The sequence below is a fragment of the Sphaerodactylus townsendi genome, linkage group LG01 (assembly GCF_021028975.2).
Source record: "Sphaerodactylus townsendi isolate TG3544 linkage group LG01, MPM_Stown_v2.3, whole genome shotgun sequence".
Taxonomy (NCBI): domain Eukaryota; kingdom Metazoa; phylum Chordata; class Lepidosauria; order Squamata; family Sphaerodactylidae; genus Sphaerodactylus; species Sphaerodactylus townsendi.
In genome coordinates this window covers 99,222,504-99,238,635 of record NC_059425.1, presented here as the reverse complement: position 1 = coordinate 99,238,635, position 16,132 = coordinate 99,222,504, and the positions used below count along the sequence as shown (strand labels likewise).

The 16,132-nt window shown below is 40.3% G+C and overlaps 1 protein-coding gene across 2 annotated transcripts in view; it reads left to right on the top strand.

Moving 5' to 3' along the window:
• ESR1 (estrogen receptor 1) overlaps positions 1–16,132 on the top strand; it is a 151,527-nt gene that overhangs the window by 77,592 nt on the left and 57,803 nt on the right. For both annotated transcript variants that reach the window (XM_048488637.1, XM_048488648.1), the window contains exon 3: positions 858–974. In XM_048488637.1, coding sequence (XP_048344594.1) covers positions 858–974 — 117 coding nt within the window. The remainder of the gene's footprint in view (positions 1–857; positions 975–16,132) is intronic.

Genomic DNA, 16,132 nt, shown 5'->3' with positions numbered 1-16,132 from the left:
GATCTTGGTGAATTCCGCAGGGCCTGTAAGACTGAGTTGTTCCACCGGACCTTTGGAATGACCAGCCGCTGATGAAGTGTCCCCTTTTGCTCCTTTTACATTAGGGTCCCTCTATATTAATCGGGCTCGCTGTTCCCCCCCTCTTGGGGAGGTTTTGCTAGATGCCTTTTTATTGTATTAACCGCTGTTTTTAAAGGGATTTAGTAGTTATATTTAAAATTGATGGAGCCTGTGCAATTTGTAATTTATCTATATGTAGTTAATTTTGCTCCCTTTATTTGGTTGTATTGTGCTAGAATTTTATGTTGCACACCGCCCAGAGCCCTCCGGGGATAGGGTGGTATAGAAAACCAAATAATAAGTAAAATAAATAAATAAATAAATATTAGTGTTTGTTTGATTCCTCCCCAAGAAAACTAAATATCTGTGACCCATGTTGTGCTGGTTAAAGCAACTATCCAGGGTTTTTTTAAAAAAACTTCTAATTATAAGCCATATGTCCAGTTGGTCATATTTATTCTTCCAGGTGATAAGCAACAGATGAATGTGCCAGACTATGGAAGAAATAGTTTCTTGTATGGATTAGCTGTGTATTTTGTAGTTTACAAACAGTTGGATATGACGTGGCATTTGTTATGCCTCATTAGTATATCATGAAATCCCCTGAAAGCATGTTATGATACTGGAACTACTACACAAGTGAATGTGAAGCTATAATCCAACACATCAGGAACTTAGTTCTAAAGGAAATTTAAGATAAATCATTCTAAGCTTTCTGAAATTATCTTGCTAATGGGTGCCTAACATTGGCATATCCTTCGATAGCCTTTTGACTTCTTTCTGTGTTTTTTTTACAGGTCACAATGACTACATGTGTCCTGCTACCAACCAGTGCACTATTGATAAGAACAGAAGGAAAAGCTGCCAGGCGTGTAGGCTACGAAAATGCTATGAAGTTGGAATGATGAAAGGTGGTATGTACCTAGCTAGCAGTTCAGATCCATGTAGTTCAACTACTTTTTAAATTTTCCTTATATAATTCACCTAATTTTTAAGAAGAGTGGCAATGTTATAAAGGAAATGGACTTGTGGTAGGTGGGCAATTGGAGGAGCTAGCCTTTTGTATTTCTTTACATTTATAGAGCAAGAGTTTCTCACAAAATCCAAACTATATGCTTCATCTGACTCGTGGCCATCATAGTGACTTGCAGTTGGAAGTTGCTTGTGGGAACTTAATCCTGATGTGCCACAGAGGCCCAATTTGGATCAGGACAATGTCACGGAGAAAGAAGAATGCAGCACTGTTTTCCTGAACATCCATAGCCCTTGGGGATCCTTTGCCTACATTGGGCCTCTGACAGGCAGATATTTAGCATTTTTTAAAATTTATTTTTTTTCATATGTGCTATACTGCCCACCCCTGAAGGGCTCTGAAGCAAATGGCATAGACAAGAAAACAGAAACCTCTCTTCTTCCACACCACAGACCCAATTGGAACCAGACTCTCTAGCACATTGGGATTCAGTTCCCATGGTTAATTTGCAACTGCTGGGTGACTCTAGTCTAGGACTGTTAGGAGTGCAAATATCTACCAGGGATTTGTTTCATTCTATAATATTATAGACAGGACCTTAGGTTCAATGAACTAGTTACCACAGTCCAGTTATACACAGACAAGTACAGTTGGCAAAAGGAACTTTAAGGAAGAGGTCACTAATGATGTGAAAATGGTGTGTGTGTGTGTGTGTGTGTGTGTGTGTGTGTGTGTGTGTGTGTGTGTGTGTGTGTAAGACCATTAATACAATATTTTCCATAAACTGTCATTGTGTACTTGTGTAGTGAAGCACACAAGTACCAACATTTGTATTTGAAAATCAGCTTGTTGTCAAAACAAACCATCAGACCTGGTATAAAACACTCTTGGACCAAGAGTAGAAAAGCTACTCCATATTCCCATATTTCTTTCTTTCTTATATTTTTTCAGCATTCATCCTAAATAGATTTTGGGTAGAAAACAAGCACGATACAAGTTGAGACTAATCTCCTTTCCTTATAATCCACTATTTACCAGAGCCAACGTGGCGTAGTGGTTAAGAGCAAGTGGACTCTAATTTTGTAAACTGGGTTTGATTCCCCACTTCTCCACATGAGTGGCAGACTCATATCTGATAAACTAATTTGTTTCCTCACTCCTTCATTCCTGCTGGGTGACCTTGGGGTAGTCACAATTTGTGCAGAAATCTCTCATCCCCATCTACCTAACAAAGTGTCTGGTGTGGTGAGAAGAAGGGAAAGGAGTCTGTGCCACCTTGAGTCTCCTTATTGGAGAGAAAGGCAGGGTATAAATCCAAACTACTACTACTCCCCCTCCTCCTCCTCCTCCTCCACCTCACCTAAGCCTAGCGGCAGCTACACATGGCTGCATCTGAGTAACTGCACACAAAGGCAAAACAGGCTTCAAGGAAACTAATTTAACTAATTGCTAATGTCGTCTAAATACACTTCTGTGAAACAGCTTTGGAAAAGCATCTTGAACAGTTCTTTATAGTGACATCTTCTGGGTCTATATTCAACTTTGTGAAGAGTTTCCAAGGCTCATTCTTTATTTGTCCAGGTGGGGCGTTTGTCCACTCTAAATGAACTGGCTGATGTTCCATGATTTAAGTCTCTAAAGTTTTAACACAAACTATTTTACTTTCCACTACTGTTCTTCATTAAAGCACATATTTGAAACTATGGCCTATTTCTTGGGTTTGGACATCTAAAAATTCTTCATCTAGTCTCCTATTTTGAACCATCCTGTGTTGAGAATTTTGTTAAAATGCTGAACAAATTATAGAAGGAAAACACAGCATTATTAAGGGGAAACTCTGAAGCAAATATGAACTAATGTTTTAATGCATCATCTGGAACCACTCCAAGAATTCTAATTTGCCTTGTAATTACCTTGTAATGCAACATTATTTTTATACTACAAATAGTACATAGTGAATGAGGAAGAAAAAATAGTCAAGCTTTAGGAAACTGTATTGCTACTAAGTAAACCTCTATAATGTTTGCTAAACACCCTGTTCTTTCTTAATGCAAAACAGTACAAATGGTGGGCACTGATATAGTTCTTGGTACTTGTGTACTTAAAGAGCTAGTTAATTGAAAGGTTACTGCCAAAATATATTTCACTTAGAAGCTTGTTTATCTCCTGTACATACATACAAAATATGCCACTACCTCAAATATTCTTAGTACTGCCTATTACCTACTACTGTGAGAAAAGTGCCATTTGCATAAGGAAAGTAGTAAATTACATATCCCATCCACCCATCCACAAAAAAATGACCAAAGGAATGACTGGTGTTTCTGTTCCTGTTATCTAATGATTCACCCACCCAGTTCTGTCCCAGCTTCCTGACAATGTAATTTTCATGTTCTTCTGAATAAAGGACAGTTCTAGAAGGGAACACAAGGAGGAACAATCTCACTAATTTTAACGTATTGGAGTGCTTCATCATTTCAGTATACAGGCTAAAGAGATTAGAGATCTAAACAGAACCAAACCAAAGGTGCACCCGGTTAAGTTTGAGGTTTTCCAACTACATTACCCCATTCATCCACATCTCTATACATAATTGCTGAGTAGCAGCAAGGCAGTCCCAACCAATCACAATGCAGTGAAGTCCCCCCTCCTTCTCCTCCCAACAGCATCTCCAGGAGCCTGAAGAACTGCTGCAGCAGCCAGTGCCCCCCTGCCATTTCTGCCACCCCTATTGCTTCTGCCACTCCCTGCTGCTTTGACCACTCCCTGCTGCACCCACTGTTTTTGTTGCCCTACTACTTCTGCAACCCCCTGTCATTTGCCTGCCACTCCTGCCACTCACCTACTGCTCCTGCCACCCCCTGCTACTTCTGATACTCTCCATCACTTCTGCTTCCCCCGCCACTTCTGCCACTTGTCTGCCGCTTCTGCCACCCGCACTGTTCACCTGCTGCTCCTGCCACCCCTGCTCCTGCCTCTCACACTACTTTTGTTGCCCCCACTACTTCTGCCACCCCTGCTGCTCACCCTCTGCTTCTGCCGCCTCCACCACCCCTGCCACTCTCCAGCTGCTTCTGCCGCTCCCTGCCCACTTGTCACCAATCCTGTCACCCCCTGCCACAATTTGGGGGACCCAATTTTAGTATTTTTGGTAGGTATGCCGCTGGGTGAGGCTGGGCCAAGTGGGGAAGAAATGCAAGAGAGGTTACTCCCCTTGGTGGGCATCCTTAATCCACCCTTTGTTCAATGGACTTTACAGCTCATCTGTTATAACTGTGCTAATACTTTGCCCATTTAATATGAAAACCCCATATCACAGGCCAGCCATAGAGAACTGACTAGAAGACTTCCAGAAGTTTCAGAGCACTTAGAGTGCTTCCCTTCCCTGATCCAGACTCAAGAGCAGGCTGGTTCCTTACCCAAACAGTCATGTTCTCTCTTTGCCACCATGAAGAGAGGACCAGCTTTAGCTGAGCACTTCAGTTTACATCTTCTTTGTTGAGATGGAGTTATTTTAGATACATTCCAAATGTGGACAAAGATGGTTCAAAACAGTGAGAACAATTAATGTCTTATCTGCTTCAGTGAGACTTGTGTCTTCAAGTCATACCCATATTGCCTCCTTTTTACTTCAAAGGCTAGGCATGAATGGGCTTCAAGGTTTAAGGTTTGTCACCAGTGCATGTACAGTCTAATTCCCTGGTTTGTCCACTGGAGGTCTACTCTCAACATCTATCAGCATTGTCTCTTTGCTGCCGAGTCTCAGCACCAATGCATCCTCTGATTCTATAGTTCATCCATTGAATATCTCTTCTCAGTTTTGATCACTGTTGTGTTCTTGATCCTGAGACTTTCCTGTCTGGGGTCGATCATCCCCTCAACATCATCCATCAAACTCTCTGCCTATATGGAGTCCTTGTTGCAGTTGAGGTCAGAGTCTGGGAGCCTCTTGATGCCAAAGCTCCCACTCCCCTCAGTGCCAAATGTTGTTGTCTTCTTCCATTGACTCTGCAGTCCCTAGGAGTCTGGAGTGCTCTGTCATCTGAGGATATTCTCCCTTTCTTTGGCAGACAATCTTCTTTTTTGAACATGCCTTCTTTGAAGTTCTCTTATTTCTCATGGTTTGGGAAAAACAGTGTGCATTAGTGCCTCATTCCCTTTGTCAGCCAAAAGATTTCCACTCTCGTCCTTTCCAGTCTTCATATTTTGCTGATTTCAGATGTATTTGTCCCCCTTTTCATTCTTTATTTGACGCTCGTAGACCAACAAGTAATGAGCATAAAAAAGAGTGCATTTTAAAATAGCATAATACCCACATCTCATAAAAGGGGTTATACAATGAAAGCTAAGTAGTAATAGCATTAAATGCTATAGACAAAAATTTTTGTGACTGTCAAAGTCACACTTGGATTAGTACCTGCTAATAACTTGGCTACAACAAGCTATTATGCCTTCATGCACCTATTGGGACATGTCTCATCCATGTCACTCTTCCATTGACCTCCAAAGCCAAATGACAAACATTCTTTAACTCAACCACAAGTCATGATGAGACTGGCTTGTCACTGCATCAGCTTCACGACCCAGTTGAGAGTCTTTGAGTTTGGATGCTGAGACTGAAGATACTTCCATGCTTTCTTGGGAGGACAGTGTTGGGTATTCAGATCTGATCTCTCTAACAAGGACCTTAAGCTCTATTCAGAGTGACTAATTGCGATGGCAAAAGCACTGGACGCTAACTATGTTCAGTCAGATCTGAAGGATCCTATAATGAGTGTGTTGGTGCCAATCAGGGCCAATTCCCTTCCTTTAATCAAGGATATTCATGAAATAGCAGAGGGCATGTGAGTTAGACTTTCTTCCAGTCAAGCTTCCACAAAAAAATGAAAAATGTATATAAAATAAAATAGGGTCACAGAAAAAGAAGGAAAAAGAAGGAAATTAGACACTTTAGGAAGAAAGGTGTATTCCTCTGGTGCTCTCAGTCTTAGCGTATCCAATTTCACTTCTGTGAAATTGGATACGGAAATTATCAAATGTTCCTTTGGGAACAGAGGAGATGCTCCTAGCATAAATAAAAAGGGATATTAGGGGAGGAGAGGCAGTCTCCCAGGGATCCACCATCCAGGGGAAAACAGCTCTCTGGTCCTTCTGCTTCTATGGGTTACATTTCTCCAGTTGCCCATCTCCTCTGTTTGAGAGCTGCCATCCTCCTCAGAGATGTCCCTGGTGTGTTCTCCACTCAGTACCATCTGCTCCATTCTGTCCAGGAAAGTCTCATTCTTCTTAATGTGCTGAAGTGTAGATATTTGTGCTGTACCTTCTCTTCTAACAAAGTAACCAACTTGCTCTTGCTGCAGGTGTATCCTCTGGCAGAAAAACAAACATTCCACAGCTGTTGCAGGTGACAGCAGCAGCTCCTTGATGATCCATATTTAGGTGTCTGCAGAACAGATTTCTGAGCCTTCCTTTCAAAAGTCCCCTTCTAAATTTAACTACAAAAACCCCAAGTTAACCGTGCTTCTTTGTAGCCCAGCCCTGTTCACTGAGCTCCAGACAGTGACCTAAGGATTGAAGATTTTTGCCCCTAGTCACTACCTTATATTTTGCTATCTCCCTGAAGATGGGTCCTTATTGGTAAGAACTATGTGCACCGAATGAGTGGCAGTGAGTGGCAATTGATTCACATTGGTTGGGTGTTTAAACAGAATCCCCACCCCTCAACAGCCTGAGGCAAGCACACAGCCAACAACAAATGAACCTTCCACACAAACAAAAGCTTCTCCAAGCCCTCAAAACAACAACAACAACACAAGCCAGTGGTGGGATCCAAAAATTTTAATATCAGGTTCAGATGGCGGTGGGATTGAAACAGTGGCGCCACCGCACACACGACCTCCAGTCCCTATTGGGCAGGGAGGTTGCTTTAATGACCCCTTCTCGGCACTCAGAAAAAATTAGTAACCACTTCTAGAGAAGTGGTGAGAACTGGTTGGATACCACCTCTGACACAAGCCCTCAAAAACACGCATACCAGATAAGGATTGAGCTTTAAGAATAACCCTCGGAAAAAACCAGAGCTCATTTTTTTCTCACTGTCTTTTCCCCTGAGTCTTTTCTCAGAGAGTAGTCTGTGCTGCTGCTTCTGAGCAAGTCAATGAGCGAGTGGCAGCGAGCAGCTGAAAGCAGAAAGGTTTTGTCAACTCACAAGTGATCCCTCAATCCACATTATTTAGTTCCCATTTTCAAAGGATTGGGATTCTCTCATTTTAACCTATTTGCCTCCATAGCCACTACAGAGTGTTCCGTATTCTGCTCCAGGGCAGAGATGGACAGAAAAATTGTTGGGGGATGATTTCCAGCTGCGTTGGTCAATGTGCCTCTTCTATGCTTACCCTCTGATCCAGAAGACCATAGCAAAAAATTGTTTCAGATCAGCCCACAAGAATTCTCATAGCCCTCTATTAGACAATGGTCGAATCCCCACTTGAAAATTGCACGCAGATCAAAACCTGTTCGTTGTGAAACCGTGTCCTCTTCATCGGAGTTTCTCCCTCCCCACCGCAACGAGCAAACAGCAGATACACACGGTTACAGAACTCTTAGCAATCCCCACTACCAAGCGATCTCGCTTCGCTTGTCTCCCCTGATTGGCTGGTGAGCCTTGATGGGGCGGGAGCTTTTTCCCCCGCGGAAATGTACCTTGTAGGGGCATGATAAAAAAACCAACGTGTAAAAGTTTAACGTTTATTTTTACAAATGTTTATGCTGCTTAAAGGGTTACTAGTTAATTGTTTACCTGTGTAAACCGTTAACAATTCAAAGTTACACGTTTGACTGTTTAACGTCTTTCTGCATCCCCTTCTGCTGGCCAGTCGCAAAAGCAAAAACGAAACCAAGGTATTGCATAAGCGCCAGCAGCACTGATTGGTTGCCCGAATTTCACATCACACTCCGCAGCGGGAAACAAGTCAGGGTTTCAACCCTTGTCCCTCCCCTTGGATCAGCTCTGAACCGTGTCAATGGGGTCTATGCCACTTGCAACCAGGTTTTGCCGGGATGTGGGTTAACGGGGAGAATGAGCGCCAGAAACAGAATCTGCCGCAGAAGCAAAGGGGAGGTCGTCTCTGAAACCTGGTTAGTTTGCGTTCTGAAACCTGGGTAAGAAGGTAGTGGGGATTTGACCAAAGAGTCATTGAAGCTATCGCAGGGGAATGCTAGGATCCTTCCAATGGAGGATGACCTTCTCATGACAAGGTTCCTACTCTATCACAATATTCCCTCCCTATATCTGATAGCATGGCCAATTTAGTACTCTATCTGGGTCTGGATAAAGTGGCACAGGTTTTTATAACTTCATGCAAAAGTTCAACATGTAGGTCTTTTTTGTCCAAGTGAACTCATATTGTCCACTGGGAACAATTCAAGGTTTACACCTTGATTCTTGTCCTTTACCTGACTTTTCATTATTTAAAAGAGAATGATCTAGCGGCCTCTACTTCTATCAAGGTACACCTGGGTGCAATTTCTGCTTTTTGTATCCCTGTTGGTTCCCACACTGTGTTCTCAGCCCTTGACTCCAATAGATGTCTGAGAGATTTGGCCAATCTTTTCCCTGTATTTAAGCCTCTTCTCCATGTTTGGAGTTTGTCTTGCTGCAAATAATGCAACAACTGGCAAAGTCTGTCTCATCTTTTTTGTCTTATAAGGTTGCCTTTCTGGTTGCTCTCACCTCAGCCAAGAGAATGGGGGAGTTATTTGCTCTTCAAATTAACTCCCCTTTCACCACATTTTACCCAAATAAAGTGGTACAATGCTGTAGTTTGGAATTTAGGCTAAAGTGGCATTCTAGTTCCATATGTCACAGAACATTACATTGCATATGTTTTTTTTCCAACTCCTCAGTTGGCAACCGAGAATCACTTCACACACATAATGTCAGAAGGCATTCCTAAGTCATACTAATTCGTTTAGATGAGACAAAAAAGTATTTGTTTGTTTTAGAGGACCTAATAAAGGTAAATCTGTTTTTTTTTTTGCAGACAGAAAGGTAGTTTCTGGTATTAAATTAGTATATAGCAACGCTAAGGTAGACTGTCCCCATCAAAGTAAGGCTCATTCCATCAGGACTCAAGCCTTTTCACTTTCCTTGCCAGGGTTGATCTCCAGGACAGCTGTAAGGGAGTGAGCTGGTGAGCTCCATCCATGTTCCTCTAGCATTTCTCCATTGATGTTGTTTCCAGGAGAGATGCAACTGTTGGGACAGCAGTTTTACAACAATTTTTTCTTCAACTATCCCACACTCTCCTCCATAGTAAGTGAACTTGCTATTCTCTCCCATACAAGACTGCGCTGAAACACAGTGATGAAAACAAAGTTGCATTTACCTGTAACTGTTGTTCATCAAGTGTCTTCTTGCAGTCATGGATCCCACCTTCCTTCCCTGCTGTGGGCTGCTGTTTTGCCTCATTAGTTTTCTATCATGGCAGTAAAGGGGAAAATGGGGTGGTGGTGGTGTTCATCCTGTCACATAACTGTTTGGGTGGTGAACCAGCTCACTCTTGGTTCTGGATGGGAAAGAGGAACGCTCCAAGCACTCTGCAGCATCTGAAAGCATTCTGGTCAGTTCTTCACAGCTTATTGTGCCTGTGCAGTCCCATGCATGCCTGCACAGAAGACATTCAGTGAACAACAGTTACAGGTAAGTGCAACTTTGTTTCATATAAGCCAGGTCCTTGGTGTTTGTGATGGCAACTATATTTGTTGACATGTGCAAAATGGAACTGGGCACATCCACCTTCATCCAGTGCTAATCACTGACAAGCAAGAGAGGAGCTGATGCTGCCATGGAATAGGCCATTTCTCAATCATATTCAAATGACAGGTATTTTAACCACGCCTTCTAGAATAACAGTTCAAACAATGCTCAGGCAGATTTAAACTATAGAATCTTTTACAACAGAAAAAGAAATACTTTACTACAACACAACAAAAAAATAAGGCTGTATAGGAGGAGGCAAAAAAAACAATTTATCAATATTTTTCGAGTTTCGGTTTAATAGACCCAAATACTTTTGAAAAACCTGGTGTCTTGGGCTGACTGCTGGGGAAATCAAGCAGGGAAGCTGAGGGTTAGCAACTGTCCACAGTCGTTATTCAACAACATTACTATTTAGTGTAACATCATCATGCCCCCATTCCATGACATCATTGGACCTCCACTAATGACAGCATGAGACCCTCCTCAATGATTCTCATGGTTTAAGATGATAAAAACTTGGCAAGCACCCCTTAATCTACTCATGCACCTTCTTCATAAAGTGTCTTGTTCTAAAGGAAGTTCTCTATACTCCTCAAGGTCATTACCCTTTATGAACATGGAGAATTTTTTTCATATTGTCAAGAGAAGGAAACCCTACATACAGCACCATTTTTTAAATTATCCACCAATATGTTCTCTTTTCATTTCCTTAGCAAAGAAAATTAAATTGCTTCAGACTACGATGATCTAATATTAGACAACCAACCAACCCAACCAAGGTCATGAATTCTTATATTCATGTTTCTACCCACTACACATTTATGCCTCAATATTTAACAAAGCAACATGATTAGAAAAATTCTTCCTCGTATCCTATTGGTTCTCCGGGATTTCATCATTTTCAGAAATATTTCAAATATCTTTTCAGTGACAGTGTTCTTAGCCTCATGCAGTGTACACCAACATACTAAGGTAAAGTACGAAATACCTCCCTTTTCCCTTTTTGGTATTTCTTGAACATGAGGGCAGAATCAGATTGAATTGTACGCTATAGTAATAACAATCCAGATGCTTGGGGGGGGGGGATATGAATGGACCCCTGAATAGTTTTTATTAACAAGAGTATTAGTGAAGGACCTCTTTTGAGACTAATTTTGAAAGTGAGAGGAGCAAGTTGTATTTTCCTTGGAACCTTTTTCATAAATAAAATGTACACACACTGGGGAAAACTTACAAATTACTTTATATTTCCCTATTGGGCAAATATCAGCTCTAAGTAATCCCGCTTTTCTATGTCTCCATTTTTAACTTGGATTCCTCATGGCTGGTATAGCACTTTTCAATAAAAATGCTCAGGAGAGCCATCATAAATCCCCAGTGTTTCAGATAGTTGTACCCAAATACCTTTGATCTATGGTCACAGTAAACTTTAGTTCTAGAGGTCTCAGTTTTGCCCTCTCACTTTCTGAGTAAGAGACTTATATCATGAGCCAGTGCTTCAAGAATTGATTCAAAATTTCATATTATTTGTCTGTCTTTTGTTTCTTACATGTAAAAATTTGACCAACTAGTTTATTCTTAGCAATTAAACATGCCAGTAAAATGCAGTTATAACAATGTTTGTAATATTTAATATAATTTAACATTTGTATTATTTGTTTATCTACTATAGTTACAGTCCGCCTTTCTCACTGAGACTCAGATCGACTTCGCACAGCATAATAATAATGGGTTACATCCGTTATTTTTGAATCTGGGTCTATTTCATTCCATTTTTGTCTTTCACATGGGTGTCCGTTTTCCATGAAGGAAATAATTTGTTTTCTTTTGCCCCTTCTCATGAACACACTTTTTTAAACAATGCAAATGTGCAGGCATGAACATCCCACCAGTTGGCAGCTCAGCAGGAATGAAACTAACATAACGTAAGGCACAAGAACAGGTGGTGGAGCAGGAAAAATAAAGCAGTTTGGTGCTCGTGCTGTTCTCACTGAACCAGGTTCAACCCGGGATTTTCAAAAAGATCATGATTTTGGCATTTTTTTTTTGGAAAACCCAGGCTGAGGGAAATATCGTGGGTCAATCCCACTTCGCCCAAACCAGGATATTGCCCTCCATCAACACAGGAGGAAAGGCAATCCTGCAGATAAGAGGCAGCACGAGACAGTGTATTAAGGGTTTTGTGTGTAATAGTCAGTACCTTGAATTGAATCTTGAAGCTGATGGCAACCACTGGAAGAATTGCAGAGTGGGTAGAAAGATGCATGTTTCATCTTGCTCCTGATAAAATTGAGGAGTAACATTCTGTAATTACTGGAGGTAGGGTTGCTAAGCATGACCTCTGAGTTAACTTCAAAGACAGATCCATGTAGAATGTGTTTGTGAAATTTTCTCCATTGCAAATGGCAACTGCATCAGCATGAGGTTTTCTTTCTGTTTATATAATAAAATATTGATCTGATGTCTATGATTATTTGATCTTGCTGTAAAGTTGCTCTTTTCTCAGCAGTGCGTCCTGGTATTCAACACTAATAATGGAAAATGGGTAAAAATCTGCTTCAAAGAACATTTTGTTCAAAAACTTAATTAGGTTGATTTTCCAGTCACAATATTTGATCTTTTTTCCAACTGATAGCTTACTGTGCCGAGATTAGTTGAAAATGATTGAATCTGTTTCGCTGCAAAGTGGTACAGTTGACCCTGGTCTGCTCCCTGTAATCTTCTGCTTATTATGTGGCAATTGTAGAGGGAAGTACAGTGCTAGAGTTTTTCCTTCACTGTTTCACAGTGTATGCCATTTCCAGTCTACCTGGAACTAGGAATTAGCAGTTTTCCCCAATTCTGCTCTGTTATTATGGCTGTGTCTCAACTTGTGTTCTTGAAAGAGAGAAGTATGGAACACTGATAATGGACTTAGCATATGTTCAAAACAAAGTAAGCAAACAACTCCTCCCCCAATGTGTCTACAGAAAAAGAGAAATATATTACTTTTTGTCCTTTCTTTTTTACATGTTGCCTTTCCGGAAATAGAACTTCTAGGATATTTCAGTAATATCAGAGTTTCTTGGGGGGGGGGGTCTTTTAATTTGGGGATCCCATTACCTTGGAGCTCCCTAATTTGGCAGGGAAGAATTCTGTAAGCTATTTAGCATTGGGTTAGCTGAAAAGTCCCAACAGACTATTTCATATGTATCCATTTTCAGTATTTTTATTTTTAAGCCAAAAAGATTTTCAAAATGTTGTAATTAAAAAAATGATAGTTCTTCTTTACAGTGTCCACCATTCATTTTATGGTATGCTGAAAGCATAGTGGCCATACAAGGCTAATGATAGCTTGTTCAGATTGCATGATGGATCATTTCAGACAATCCATTTCCATATGATTGCTTGAGAGTTAAGACACAGAAACAGAACAAGTAGATTCTGTCCACTGTATCCTCCATTATATGGAAGGAAGTATGCTACTAAAACTTAGGGAGCTGGAGGAACTGAAGGTTAGAAGTAAATCTTAGAATACTACTGCTATCATTTCTCATTCTTGTAAGGACAGCTCTTTTAGAACATCTAACCTGCTGTGAGAAAAAGAGTTTTTTAGATTCAGTTTTGCACAATTGCAGGGAAGGCCACTGTGATTCTAGCCAAAGCACCAATGTCTGCTGGAACATTAAATCACCTCCATCCCAACCAAAATACTGAAGGGAAATCATCCTGATCCTTTTACCTGTTGTTTTGGCAGTAGCATAGAAATTGTCCTCTCTGCCTTTTCTTACCACTTCCCTTCCCTTGTGTCATTTAACTTTTAGAATGTAAGCTTGAAGGTAGGGCCTGTGGTTTTTTTAAATTATAGTACCTAGTTTAGGCATTCTAGGGATAATGAATAATACAAATAAAATAGCAATAGTTCTAATAAAAAGTCAGCCTAAAAGCCAGTGTGGTGTAGTAGTTGAGAACAGAATGTTCTAATCTGGAGAACCAGGTTTGATTCCCCCCTTCCTGCACAGAAGCCTTTGAACTCTACCAGTTCCACCCACCTCACAAGGTGCCTGTTGTGGGGAGGAGAAAGGAAGATGATTGCAAACTGCTTTAAGACTCTTTGAAGGAAGAGAAAAAAGCAGGGTATAAAAAACCAACTCTTCTATTCTTCTTCACTCTCTCTCTCAGCCTAACCAACCTGACAAGGTTGTTGTGAGGATAAAATGATTGAAAGGAGATTTGTATAAGCCACCTTGGGTTCCCCTTGGAGAGAAAGGCATGGTATAAATGAAAGAAGTGGTATAAGTGAAAGAAAAAAAGAAAGAAAAATAGATTTTTTTTGAATGGTTACTCCTTAAAGGTTGAAAAAAGTGGGGTATAAAAACTAACTCTTCTTCTAATTATAAGATGGTCTATAAGCCAAACTTTTTTTTGTATTCTAGAAAAAATAATCTCTGGAATAATTTTGACAACCATATTGGTATAATTTTGCTAAAAGCCACAAAATTTGTAAGCTAGCATTATTTGTTGTGACAGATCCCTGTAGACTACATTCATGTACAGTGTATTGGAAAGCCATTTATAACTTTGTCTTTTAATGTGAATACAGTGTACACTTTCTTGCCCTTAGCTTTATATCATTGACTGTCACTAGTGGGAGTAGTGATTCAACATGATGATGTCAGCACGTGTGGTAAGATTTATTACATGCTGCTTTAAGAATTAGACCCAGGGATGTCATTTGTAGAAGATGTACTATATTTCTTTTAGTATAATCCTCCCCTGGAAAGACAAAATCACCACTTTTCCTTTATGCACACACACACACACCATTGGTCTGTATTGCCAATCTGCATGATTTTTAAGAATGCAGTCCACATGGGATATGAGAAAGGCAGATTGATTTTTGTTTTCTAAATGTAGTCCATATTAGATGCATATGCTGAACAGAGATTCTGCACATGCACAATATTTCTCTAACACATAGAACAGGTTATTAGTTCCAGGTAGATCTCAAAGATTCTTTAGTAGCATAAATCTTGGTAGAGAAGAGTGGGAAAGTAACTGCTGCCTAAATACTTTGGTAGCATAGCAGATATAATATGTTGGAAAGCAATTATCTAGAAACTGAAAGAAATACCTCAGCAGGAGCATAGTGTCCAACAAAAGAACACAAAGGATAGCACAGCAACATTGACTAAATGCACAAAGAACTGGGAGGAAGATACCTTTTAAGACTGTGATTGTTTTAAATTGAATTTCCTGTATATCTAATGCCAGAATCTCACTATAGGTAATTGCAAAAAATGGAAAAGTAAAATGGCAAAAGCATTGGTTGGCTTATTCCAGTTAGATAAAATATTCTGAACTAATTAGAAGTAGCTGACCAATGTTACATACTTTTGTCAAAGAAAAAAATATTTCTGACTGTTATAGATATTGAAGACATATTAACCAAGTCTGGTCTTTTTAAAAATTAAGAATCTAAGAGCCCCATCCAAGGGAGTGGGGAAGCAGCATGTGGCCGTTCTGGTGGATTTGCCCTCCCTGGGCCACTTACCCCAGCAGAGGGGCTGTGCCTCCAGCATGCAGTTGCCATGGCCCTCCCCTTTTAAAGCTCTCTGTGCCTGTAGCCATCTTTATCTCCACTGGCAATGAATTACACAATTTGATTATTAATTGACTAAAGAAATATTTCCTTTATTCTAAACCTGTTTCCCAACCATTTCATGTGATGTTTTCAAATTCTAGTATTATGGAAGAGGCAGGAAAAAAAGCTCTTGCTATCCACCTCAACTGTGTGCTTAATTTTATAAACCTCTATCATATCTCCTCTTAGTCGTCATTTTTTAGACTGAAAAATCCCAGACGCTCCAACCTTTCTTTATCAGAAAAGAGTTTCAATCCCCAATCAGCTTGGTTGCCCATCTTTATACATTTTCCAGCTCTAGGATATTCTTCTGTTGACACGATAACCAAACACACAGTTTTCCAAATACAGACATACCACAGCTTAATATAAGACCATTACAATTTTGACCATTTTATTTTCAATCCCTTTCCTAATAACTCCTAGCATGAAGTTTGCCATTTTTCACTACTTCTGCACACTAGGTTGACACTTTCATCAAGGTTTCCACTAATATTCAAAGATCTCTTTCCTACTCAGTCTCTGCCAATTAAGACTCGATGAGCATATATTGAAAATCAGGATTCTTATGATTCCTGTATTCATCACAATACCCTTGTTGAACTTCATTTGCCACATGGTTGCCTTATTCTTAATAGAACTATGACAAGTAGGTCCTATTTTTCCCTATGAGATGTTGCATGGTGTGGCAGTGTGTTTCCCTATTTATTTCGCA